We start from the raw sequence: 13,065 nt of genomic DNA, 5'->3' as shown, positions 1-13,065 counted from the left end.
GCATCGCTGAGCGAGTTGAGTAACTGGGTAACCATTTGTGTACAGGAAACATCGTCTCAACATCGTAGTGTCAAGCAATCAGCAGATGAGCGCTGAGTGTACATCAAATATTAGAACCCACTGAGAGGCGATTTTTGAGTTGTGATTTGATGTGTTTGTACATCAACACATTGAATCAGATTCTTGTGACACTGTCTCGCTTGTATTCCCCGTCCACCAGAGTTGCCATGAGCGGCCAACGTTCGAATCGATGCCATTTCAATCCAATTCACAAGACATGTTTTCGTATGCTGGTAAACGCATTCGATTTTAGTAGCCAGTTGTGTTTAGCTAGAGACATGAAATTCAATCGCTACAGAACATCACGCTACGATTCGACTTTTGTTTTCGTACATTAATGCACGTGCTCGTTTTGAGTACCAGCAAAAACAAAACGGAAAATCTGGGTTGTGTTGGCAGCTCAGTGGTTTAAGCATACACTCACCGGTGTAGCTCGGTACGGTGATGCCAAACTCAGTACTCACTTTTTAAAACTAGGAATGAGAGTTAAATGCTAAGAAATCAAAACTGAGAACCATCAATACCATCATAATTTGATGTCAGCGGTGCTCTGTATAGGTGAGTGTGTTTGTTTAGATCAGCGATGAGTTCCATCTTTACCATCATTTTACGGATTGCATCGTAAATCATTAGGTGAGCTGATTAATAGAAAAAATCGAATCTTATGAGCGAGTTTTTGCCACCCTTGTCCATGAGTTGTATCTTGAACACAAACAACAGAGGTTTGGCCTTTGCTGCATACCAATTGCTCCATTCCTTAGAGATACCACAAGGCGGAACATGAACAGAGCGAGGAAGACCCATTCTAATTTTCATACTACCAATCAATCGACTATCACCATCTGCGCCATAACCTACTATTGTTATTCCATATTTGTGCATTTCCTTTTCAATATTAATAGAAATTGTGTCTTTGGCTATTGGGGTGGCCAAAACTACGTACACTATCGAGCTTTTTACATTTGAGTTTAAATAATGCTTGATAAGTTCTGGAGTCTTAGCAGGGAATGATCCTGTTAAAGATAACATCCTAGTTTTTAGCTCAATTTCTTGGCTGATAAACGATGAAAAAAATCATCATTTTTGTGATTTTTTAATGTGGAACACATTTTTGTTTTCTATATAGGGGTGCAAATTAGAAACTCAAGAAAAATACACGTAGGAACGTGGTCAGGTTTTGAACAATTACAGCTCAGTCAATTTTGAATCAATTATTAATATTATGTCACCATTTGATTGGAAATATTTCTACGTATTGATTTTAATGTTCTTAGCCATGTATTTTTAATTGTATGTCATTGAAATGTTGATTAATAGCTAGCAGTGTCCTATTTTGTCTGCAAAAAATCTCCAGCATACCGGATTTCCCTGCCATAGTCGACGGTTTTGAAGGAGTAAGCGATATATCAAAAGGAACGCATCTCTCTGATTGGTTAATCGATGCAAAAGCGAAACTGTTGGAAGCACTCGAAGCTATAAATATAAGCAAAACTATAGCTAACGTTTCAGTCCTACGCGTACCATGCTACACGCTCATTCAATGTTACTCTCAAGTGAGTAATTTGTACTCACTTTTGCTTATTAAGTTCAAATGTCAAAAAGTGAGTAATATTGATTTAGAAGAATGAGTAACTTCGACTCAGTTTCTAAATCGACAACAAGATTTACTCACAGAGTTTTGAAAACGTATAAAAATTTTCTCTTTGTCCAAGGCGGAACCAGATTATAAGGGCACATTATCAAAATGCTGCAATTCGCGCAGGTTGAAGACGATAAGAAAGTGTTCTGTCATATAGCAAGTGTTTTGTTTAATTTTTCTATATAAGAATACATCAGAGCATTTCTGCGAATCCTGTACAAAATGCCAGTACGTGGGCAACGTAGGAAGGCAGACAGATCCTTTCCAATTACCGATGAACAGGTAGCAGCTTTACTCACTATAGAGTAGTTCCACTTTTAACGAAAGTGAGTGAAATTGTACTCACTTTAGAGTAACATTGAACGAGCGTGTAGAGGTAGGTTGTTGCTAGCCCACTTAGAAAAAAACGTTCAGCGGTGGTCCTTCATTGGTCCAATACGTTGGATCATTGATCCAATGAAAGTCCAATCTATCGTTCAACGGGAGGCCAACACGGGACCTTCGTTTGCCGATTTTGAAACAGACCGTTGAACCGAATGCCATTTTTTTCGTTCAACAAACCCGGCAGACAGAGGTCCATTGTTGAGCCATTTTTAACATGAGGAGTTTGAGCCCCGTAGGACTAGTTTTACTGCAGAATTTCTGGAGTTTTTTCCACTTATTTGTTTAAACTAACAATACATACCTGCACAATACTTCTACTTCACGTAGAATAACAACAAATTTTCTTTCTATGGAAAGGTAACACTTAATTTTCACACTATTTTTGCAAGAGAAAAAACAACAACAAACCGTTCCAGCAAATTGAACGAATATTTCGTGCAATATATCGTTCAACAAGCGCTCAAAAATCAACAAAATTGAACGGTCTGCTGAGAGGGATTGTGTGCGTGCGAAAGAATAAGGAAAAACTCATTTAATTTAATAACTCGCACGAAATCTTTCGATAAAAACGTTTATCAGGCACAATTTATATACGAATCGATAGAAAAATTAATTATCTAGAATCTTATGTTCTTGGAATTTCCGTTTTCTTTCCCGTTTTCTCACAATTTTGGGTAAAGTGCGTGAAACCCCGGGATAGGCAGCGAACTCCCGTGACCACGGCGAAGCGCTACCTTAATAAAAATAGTCGAGTTTGGCTTGTAAAACCATGGTTAAGTATATTACAGAGTACCGCGCTAACGAGGCCAGCCCTCATAAGGTGTCGCTTTAATCGATATTTCGAGATATGCAGTTAGCCTATAAAACGATTTGAAGCTTCAATTCCCTCTCAGCAGGCCGTTCAATTTTGTTGGTTTTTGAGAACGGTACATTCTGTTGGAAATACTTCGTTGCTTTATTTTCTGGCAAATGGTTTTCGGGAGAAAGTAGTACGACCGTTTTTTCGGAGTCGGCGAAAAAAATTTTGAAATAAAACTTCATGAAAATAGCAGTTCAATCAGTAATATCAGTGCAATTTTGTCATGTCATCATCTATTTAATGTAAAATAAAGCATGTTTACCCATGGCGTATTTTCCATAAAGTATTGTAATTTTTAGCGTGGCATAGAATGCGACGGAATCGCCGCAGAATAGCGAAATAATGAGCGTCAGAATCACAGGTGCTAATTTGCAGATTGGTATGTAAATTTGCCGATTTATTTTGTGAGCAGACTCTGAAATTTTGCAGACTTTTTACAGGTTCTTGAAACTGTATATAAAAGTCGTAAAATTTAGACTTTAAAATATTGCGTCAGGCTTCTTGTTTGGTTTTTCTCGTCATACTTATATGAAATTTAACACTTACATTGGAGTGCAAACGTGAAAATTTTACCTGGCATTTCTGCCCAGGAGTTTTGCAGTTGTTTTAACCCCTTCGCTGCATGCTGTACTGAAGTTTACAGAATTTTTATTTCAAGAATTGGAGCGAATAGAGAAATAAATTGTCTGGTGGATTAAAGGCAATTACAGATTTTAAAGGTAATATTCTCTAGCAACAAGAATCTTTTTTTTGTTCAATAAAAGCATCAACAAATATGTATCTGTCAAAGACGACAGAATTTTTGGAGTAGACGATTTACAATTTTCTCATGGCAGTTTATTTTTATACTTAATATTGATAATGTTTCGAGAGAAGCACGTGGTTTTGAGGACAAAAAAGTCGATGAATACAAAGTATCATTGTATAATAATTTCGATTATAAAAACGTTCGTCATTTAAAGGACAATTTAAAAATCTATTTCTCTGGTTCGTGGTTTCGAAGAGGTTGAATCGATGCGAATGACAGTTTCGCTATCTTTGCGGCATTTTGTCGCTATCTTGTCGCATCGCGATCTTTGTTAACCACCAGTGAAAATTACTACACCTAAAAGATATGGTCAAATTTGATGCGCTAAAAACTTGGAATCGCGCATATAGCTAGCTTTTCGCACATGCTTTTCGTCGTGGCTTACCATTTATTTGAAGAAGTTTACTGATATTCAAAAAATTGTGGCAAACGAGTCGCATTCGAATTCATTCGAGTGTAAATAACTAGGACAGGTCCTGACAATTGTTAATCCACTTTTAGGACCAATTTCGGACCAGCTCGTGATTGGTTGAAATTGACATAAGCAAGTACAAGTTGTTGAAATCAAGATTACTGTAGGGTGGTAGAAAAAGTGTTGTCAGTATCGTCGGTAACAATGTAGCTTGATATTGGATATTTTATTTTGCGGGTCATCTTTTCAAAATTATTAATTTCAATAGGGTTTAAGTTCAATTTGTTTTTAAATCCTGTCAATGCGGAAATTATACGAGTACATTTAACAATCACTGGATGATACAAAGAGAAAGCCTGAAATCACGAAGTGTGATATGGACGAGAATATTGATTATGTTGTTTGAGAATATCACCGAATCTTTGGATACTTCTGTATGTTAATATTTTTCTCAAATAGAATATGTTGAATACTTTAGTTAATCAAGCTGCAAAAATTAATTACCCAAAATTGAGTGTTTTAGAAAAATTTTATTATGCTGTTTCAACTAAACGTTTTCTTCAAAACAAACATCTGATCAAAATGAATCCAGAGCTATATTTTTGACCGATATAACAGTGTTTTCAAATGATAAATAATTGCATGTTATAAGGGGAGAAAGTTTTCAGAATGAATAATTATCTCTACTGGCAACAGTGATCGCGAGGCATTTATTATTTACAGCAGGGAGCAACCGGAATAAGAAGAGAAATATTTTTCTGGAAAAAGAAGCCAGTTGTCTGGTCCTGTCCTATCACGGTAAAATTGATGCACCTAAAAATAAATACTTCTGTAGTACTCAGAAAGTTAGTAGAAAAGTTATCTAGAATTTGGTGAAGTGTACAGGAAAACAAGAGCAAATAATTTCCTTATTAATCTCTTTTACCCACATCCGGTTAAAAAATATCTCAATAATTTACCTAGACTCTGAGTTTGTGCACTTTTGTTAGATTTTAAGTAGAATGCACCCAGGATCAAATAAAAGTGCACAAACTCAGAATCTAGGTAAATTATTGAGATACTTTTTAACCAGTTATGGGTAAGAAAGATTAACAAGCTGATGATTTGCTCGTCTCCTCCAGTAAATTGAATCGAATTCTAGATTAGTTTTGTACTCACTTTTGCAGTACCACATTAGTATTTATTTCTAGGTGCATCCAGTTTACCGTGTAGGTAAATAAGAATGCCATATTCGGATTCGTTCGAAAGTATCCGTTCGTGATATGGTCGATACGGACGTAAACAAGAATGAGGATGATTATGTTCAAAACCATTATTATTATAGATCTTGAAAATTACGTTCAACGAAAAAAGCGCATGTATTTTTTTTTTATTTACGACTAGACCGACTCTCATCAGATCATTAACCGTCGAATGTTCACTTAGCATACAACCGAATCCCGCTCGGCACTTCGTAGCTGTTCACTTCCAGCAGGTCGATCAGTTTTCTCGCAAAGTCACCGGTAATCTTCATCTCACCGTCTTCTGCTTGCAGTCGCTGGAACAACTCCACTGCCGCCTCGCAGTTATTGTCCCGGGCGTACTGTTTCATAATCAGTGACAGAAAATCTTCTTCCCTAACGTTCGCTAGCCCACGGGAACACTTGGCTAGCCGAAGAACTACATCCAACTTGCCCGAATCGATGAGGTATTCGCACTGTGTCAAAATGTACTCAAGGTTGACACGGGTTTCGGGGTTAATCAATATTCGGCGTAACTGAGCTTCCGTGCCGGCTTCGGCCAGGGCAACTAGAAGCGCATTGTTGGTGTTCACAGCACCGTGAATCGAGGAAGCAATTTGAATCACTTCTCCGAGTAAGATTTTTGCGCTTTCAGGCGAAATTTCCGGATCGTTGCTGTTTGTCAACCGAACCAGGGTAGTGAAGATTTCTAACTGCAGCGGAGTTCGGCGATATTCTTTGGCCATTCGCTTGAACTCGGTGATGGCACTGAGGATCTGATGTTTCAGAAGGTACTCTCGAATAACTGGACCCAGGATGGCATTGTCGTACATACAATATCCCTTGTTAACGAGAAACTGCAACATTTCGTAAGATTGATTCTTTGCGGACCGAGGATCGTTTCCAGCTGCTTGATGCGCTATGGTATTCAGTAAATTCCAAATGTTTTTGTTGGCATTCCCCGCTCGAATAGGACCCGCTGCGGCGCGATGCTGAAGAATTTTCTGAGCATTTGTTGTAAGGCCATTCTCTACCAGAAGTGTAGCAAAATCAATGATTTTGTGATCATCTATCAAAAACCCAGGAGAGGTGATCTTAATTCGCTCCAGGGTCCTAGCCGCTTCCTGTACGTTTTTCAGTTTGATGTGTAAATCGAAAATGGACGCCATCATTCCGGAGCTTAAATCCACGTTTGCTTTGTCACATTTTTGCTTAATTTCGACTGCTCGTTCGAGTCGATTCTCTCGAATGCACAACTGCAGCAACCGCCGTAAAACTCCTCTAGCGTTCATCCTCTTTTCCTCTAATTCACTAAGATGACATTCCAGCTCTTCATACCCCATATCGCGAGGGTGAACGATTGCAGGGTTAACCAGATCTTTAGGGGGAAGCGTCAGCTTATCATCTACCAAACTCTTCAATAGGTCCTCCATCTCGGAATCCATTTGATTAGATCTCCGCAACACGTTGGCACTGATGTTGCTAATTCTTAAACCGGCGTTTTTATATTGCTTCAAGAGCGACTTGAAAGAACTGGTGTTGCGCTTAGAGTTTTTATTACTGATTAATTCCATTAGCAGTTGCCCGGCCAAATCATGCTTAGAATCTTGAGCTTTTGCCACTAGATCGCGTATAACCAAAGTTACTTTACGAAACTGCTCCATACTTTTATTGCCCGTCAACTGCAACGTCAGTGGCCGTATCAGCGCTGAAGTATCTACTTTTGAAGAATACAGCTTAACAATTTGGCTCACATCATCAAATCGCACCTGATGGAGCAAGTGAGAAACAAGCGGAGTCAATAAAATACTCATTTTTATGCCTCGATCCTCGAACTGTTTTAACGCTACACGCACATCTTTCAGTGTTATTGCCAGTTTGGGAAGAACAAATACAGACAACGTTTCCGCATCCAGCTCGGTTCCGAGTCGTTGCATCAGTTTCAGCACATCGAGAACGCCAGCCTCGTTTTGTTTATTAAAGCTTTGAATAATCAACGGCCAGAAATAATGTGGCCGTAGGTCTTCCTGTTCTCGAAGCAATCCTAGTAAATCTGGATAAACATCAATCCTTGATTTAGCAGCACAATCGCAAGCAACATGGAGTGCTCTTAGGTTTCGGTTGGTTTTAACGAGAAACTCAACCAGCAACGTAACTTCCTGCAACGGTACTTTAGTTTTAATCATTTCAAATATAACCGCCGTTCCATAGGTGTCGCAATTTTCATTTTCACTAAAGTGTGGAATCGGCAGAGCACCCAATAGAGTGCGAACGGCGTCGAACTTGTCCAAGACAATTAAATCCGAACAAAGATTTCTTAGTATCGGATCAAGCGCCGTGTCCTCTAGCATGTTCGCTGGTAACAGTTCTACCAGTAACCCAAGCACTTGCTTATCGTCTATCAATAAAGCTTCCTTAATGGCATCAACAACGTAATCTTTTTTCAGAAGCTTCCCTTTTTCCTTGATTAGTTCCATAGCATCATCAATCTGCTTATTTGCTATCCGGCCAACAATCAGTTCTCCGTAAATCTTATCGTTCAAGTAAATGCTCTTGGCGCTCAAATGATCCAAAACTGTCTGCACAGACGACAGATCTCCGCTCCTAAAATAGCCTCTTATCAAAATTCTGCCGAACTCATTACTTAGCTGGTAGCCTTCTCGCAGGGCTATATCCATTACTTCCTGCATTCGGTGGACATCTCCTCGCTCACTGACTACTGCTAGCAGTAGCTGTAAGAACTCTTCATCCATCGGTACTTTGACCTTCTCCAAAAACTGCCCAATTTCTTGCTCTTCCAAGTCGACACAATTTTCGCGATAAACCTTTAACAATATCTTCCAACGGCTTAGCGCAGTTGTAGCCGACGGTTCCCCTGCCATGAACCAGATAGCTTGGAAGAGTTTAATTCGAGCTGCTACCGGTTGCTCCATCAGCAACCGACCACAGCAACCAAGCAGAAAATCATACGACACATTGGTGATGGCTTCTGGTTTGGCTAGAATTTTATTCAGTTTCTCGAACTGGACTCGTCGGTGGATACGCGCCTCTGCTCCCATTTCATCTAGTAAAGCTGTTGTAGTCTTATCTATAATAACATCCTAATGAAAATCTTCGAAATCAGTGTCGTAGAACATACCGTTTATGAAGCCCAGCTTCTTCGTCTCGCTCACAAAGTTTCGTATTCCAACATTGTTCCCTTTATCAATTCCAACCGGTAACAGACTATAACTTCGCTCATGCAGATAGCGATCAAACCGGCATCGATATGCGGGTAAACTAGCAACTTTCGTAATAGTTCCATACGTTCTTGGCTTCAAACGTTGCCGAAGTATGATGTTAAATAAAATTTTCATTTCTTCTGAACTACGGATCTCGCTAACAACTAAAATAAAAGATAAATCGATGATTTTTGCACAATGTTACATGAACAGTTCTGATTGTTTTGATTTGGTAATCACAGCTAAACACACACATGTGATGTATAAGGGAAAACGGGAAAACACATAAACGCGTAAAAAGAACGTCAAAATTCTGCCTAATCGGCCAATCTTCCCCATGTGGCTATTTTCGAAAATATCGCTCAACTGGCGGCGTTCTGTGGTTCTGCACATATGCAGATTCAATTATATAAATTCAATTATATGAAATTTGTGTGGAGACTCAAAACCAGCACGGTGGCAAAGATAGGGCGCTCCTGCAAGTGCCATCATAACCAACATCTGGGGCATTTGGTTTAAAACCGAAATTTTTAGTTCTAGTTCACTGTCAAATGCTGTGTTTAAGCAGTGTTCACATCTTTCTTCATGCGGTTGCACCTATATAAGGAAGCGATTTTGACGAAATATAATCAAACTAAAATAAACCATAAATTTCTTTTCTTATTCAAAAAGAATTCAAGTAACTGGTTATAGAGCAGAGATGTCCATCTCCTCTGTGTGACAAAGAGCACGCAAATTTCTCCCCTCGCACTGACAACTTCAACGAGAAGAACTGATTGAAAATTGATGATCCTCTCGTAGCAAAGAAGAAATGGATAATTTAAGTGTTTTTGCAATATCTAAGCCCTGAAATTATTTATTAAAAATACAAACAAACAGCATGAACTTTTTTGGAATGAATTTGATGATTTCAGAGATAGTTTATAGGATATCACTTCTTTTTCTACAATATAAGTGCAACTAAACACTTTTTTACAACATAAACAAGACAATAATATTATACAACGGTTGCCGATAAAAAAAAGAACTCTACGACATTTGATTTTTCTGCTCCGGATTGAAAATTTTGAGATTTTCAGTGTAGGTCCACATTTTTATAACTATATTCTGTGCGCATCAAAATGGTATGAACCTTAGCTTAACCTATTGTTGACAACAACGCCACCAAAGCAAAATACGTTGGTTTCAGCAACCAGCTTCCATAGCAGGGAGGTGGACAGAACCTGACAATTGTTAATCCACTTCGAGAACCAGTTTCGGACCAGTTCGTGATAGGTTGAAATTGACATAAGCAAGTACAAGTTGTTGAAGTAAATATTACTGCAGGGTGGTAGAAAAAGTATTGTCAGTATCGTCGGTAACATTGTAGCTTGATATTGCATATTTTGTTTTATGGAACATCTTTTTAAAATTATTAATTTCAATAGGATTTAAGTTCAATTTGTTTTTAAGTCCTGTCAATGTGGAAAGTATACGAGTACATTTAACAATCACTGGATGATACAAAGAGAAAACATGAAATCACAAAGTGTGATATGGATGAGAATATTGATTATGTTGGTTGTACTTGAGAATAGCACCGAATCTTTGAATACTTCTGTATGATCGTATTTTTCTCAAATAGAATATGTTGATTACTTTAGTTAATGAAACTGCAAAAATTAATTACCCAAAATTAAGTGTTCAAATTTTTTTTATTGAACTGTTTCAACTAAACGTTTTCTTTAACACAAGCATCTGATCAAAATGAATTCAGAGCTATATTTTTGACTGATATGACATTTGTCTAAGTTTCTTCATATGATAAATATTCGCATGTTTTAAAAGTTCCGCTTTTCACAATGAACAATAATCTCTACTGGCAACAGTGATCGCGAGACATGTATTATTTATAACAGGGAGCAACCGGAATGAGACAAGAAATATTTTTCTGGAAAAAGAAGCCAGTTATCTGGTCCTGTCCTAGTCAAAACCTGAAGTAGAAGTATTGTTCAGGTATGTAGCGTTAGTTAAAAAAAATAAGGGAAAAAACTTTAGAAATTCTCCTTTAAAACTAGTCCAACGGGGCTCCAACTCCTTATATTAAAAATTGCTCAACAATGGACCTCTGTCTACCGGGTTTGTTGAACGAAAAAAAAATTGCGTTCGGTTCAACGGTGTGTTTCAAAATCGCCAAGCGAAGGTCCCGTGTTGGCCTCCCGTTGAACGATTGATTGGACTTTCGTTGGACCAATGATCCAACGTATTGGACAAACCGTTGACCTTTTTTTTCTAAGAGGGTAACTATATTGATGCTTCGTTGAGGGATGTCGGATTTTTCCAGCCTCCTGCTATGAAGTCATGTAACTGTGGTCAGCATCCTTCTGTAAAGACCAAAACAATGAAGAAGAATGGTTACCAAAAATTTGGATATTACTAACTTATTGTTTATTAAGTACCCTTCACCACACTTCCCCACAAATTATCGATCAGAATGTCATCACTACGATGAAGAAAATTAGGACTTGACTCGATTTCAAATGCTCGATTGTTTGTTTACCATACTCTGAGTGCTCTGATTGCCCACCAAATGCCCCAGATATTGACTACGATAGCACTTGTTGAAGCGCCTTATTCCTGCCACCGAGCTGGATTTTACGAATAACACGATTATTCAATAATCGATTATAATATTCAAATTATTCAATTAAATTTTAATCGATTATCGGGGCTAATAATCGATTACTCGATTAGTTATTTGAATATTGTAATAGAATTTTTCGAAGTATTCGATTAGATTGATAATCGAATATTAGTTTCAAACTAATCGATTAAATATTACGAGTTATCGAGTTATTATTCGATTACTCGATTAATCGATTGATATTACGACACCCCTAGCTTCGTTAAAAGGATGGCTAAGTATTTTAAAATATATTGTTTGCTAATTTGAAACACTCTTTACCCTAACGGTGCTCATGGAATAGAATACAACGTTGATTTCGTCGCTGTGCTCTTTGCCGTATACGATGGAACAATCCTCATCAACTACAAAGTTATTAAAGTTGCAGACTACGGCGTGAGGTGTTGTGTGCTTTGATGATAACAGATGTTTTCAATGCGGTCCGCCATTTTTAGTCCGCGCGATTAGAACGGGAAATCCACCAGTGCCGAGATTTAAACAAATAACCGCGTTAAACACCATTAGTTTTTACTGAATTTCACACCAATCTACGGATAGTGCCCCACTGCATACCCGAGAATAGAGGAATCACTTTTATCTTTCCTCCAAATTACGAAAACTTGAATTTAATATAGCACCAGTGAAAAGTTGGGAGGCCGCCATTTTGTAGCGTCTACTCCGCTGCCGATGGGGCTGAGAATTACCACTGAAAATTTCCTAAATTTGACTTTCTAAAATCGTCCAAAAGCAAAATCGTAAGCGATAACACCGAATATGGCTTCAGCGAAGCCTGAAAACCTCAGATCCCAAAGGATCCTAGGAAACCGCCAGAATGCGAACATGAAAACAACTAGGCTGCAATCAAAGAGCGGAGGATCGAATAACAAAACTCAGCCGAAAATCACCAACCCTACATTGCCCAAGCCTACATCATTGGTACTAGAACTCATCGACACTAACAAAGCCTTCCCGAACCATCCCTCGCAAGTCGGAAAACTCTTGAAGCAAAAAGGATGTAACAGCTTTACCGAAATCTCCCTGCTAGAAAAATTCAGATTCAAGATAACCGTTACCGTCGACCAAACAATCCGAAGGCTTAAACTGGACGAGAACAACCTCAGAATCTATGAACCAGTATACAAACACAAAACCATCATCTTCGTCCGAGGTGTTCCCTTGAATTTTGAGATGGAAGAAATGAAGGAGAACATGGAGGCAAATCTCCCCGTTATAGACGTACAGCGTATAAAAAAACGTAATACAAATAAGGATCTGATTGACACGTTCAACATAAAAGTGACGTTAGATGGAGAAGAAATTCCCGATAGGATTAAAATCTACGGCTGTAGTTTCCGAGCTGAACTCTATATTTTCCCAATCAGGCAATGTCAAAATTGCTGGAGGTACGGTCACAGTGCTAAATTTTGCACCTCTAGAACACGCTGTGCCGCATGCGGAAGAGGCCACGACGTAAAAGTTTGCAATGAAGACGCAAAATGCCCCAACTGCGGGAGGACACACAGAGCTAATGACACAGAATGCCCTGAAATGCATCGACAAAAGCGAATTCGATCCACAATGAGAGAAAAACAAATTACCTTTACTCAAGCGGAAACATTATATCCCAAGCTGGAAAACCGGTTTGACATACTAAACGAAGAACCTGAGGGAGACCCGTTCCCAGAACTCAATACGAGATACAAGAAACCAACCAGAAACTCAACAAAACAGAAAAATTACCCCGACAGCCAATTCGTTCCCAATCAAGAACAAGAACTCAATACCAACGACAACGGCCCG

General features: G+C 38.6%; 1 protein-coding gene across 1 annotated transcript; it reads right to left on the bottom strand.

Moving 5' to 3' along the window:
* Positions 1–4,772: 4,772 nt before the first annotated feature.
* Positions 4,773–8,844, bottom strand: LOC131430734 (leucine-rich PPR motif-containing protein, mitochondrial). The gene is made up of 2 exons (XM_058595928.1): positions 8,522–8,844; positions 4,773–8,470 (listed from the first exon to the last, which is right to left on the bottom strand). The coding sequence occupies exons 1-2, from the start codon at positions 8,736–8,738 to the stop codon at positions 5,580–5,582; spliced, it is 3,108 nt and encodes a 1,035-aa protein (XP_058451911.1). The 5' UTR covers positions 8,739–8,844; the 3' UTR covers positions 4,773–5,579.
* Positions 8,845–13,065: the final 4,221 nt, after the last annotated feature.

The sequence above is a fragment of the Malaya genurostris genome, chromosome 2 (genome assembly GCF_030247185.1).
Source record: "Malaya genurostris strain Urasoe2022 chromosome 2, Malgen_1.1, whole genome shotgun sequence".
NCBI classification, from domain to species: Eukaryota; Metazoa; Arthropoda; class Insecta; order Diptera; family Culicidae; genus Malaya; species Malaya genurostris.
This window is presented reverse-complemented; position numbering and strand designations above follow the sequence as displayed.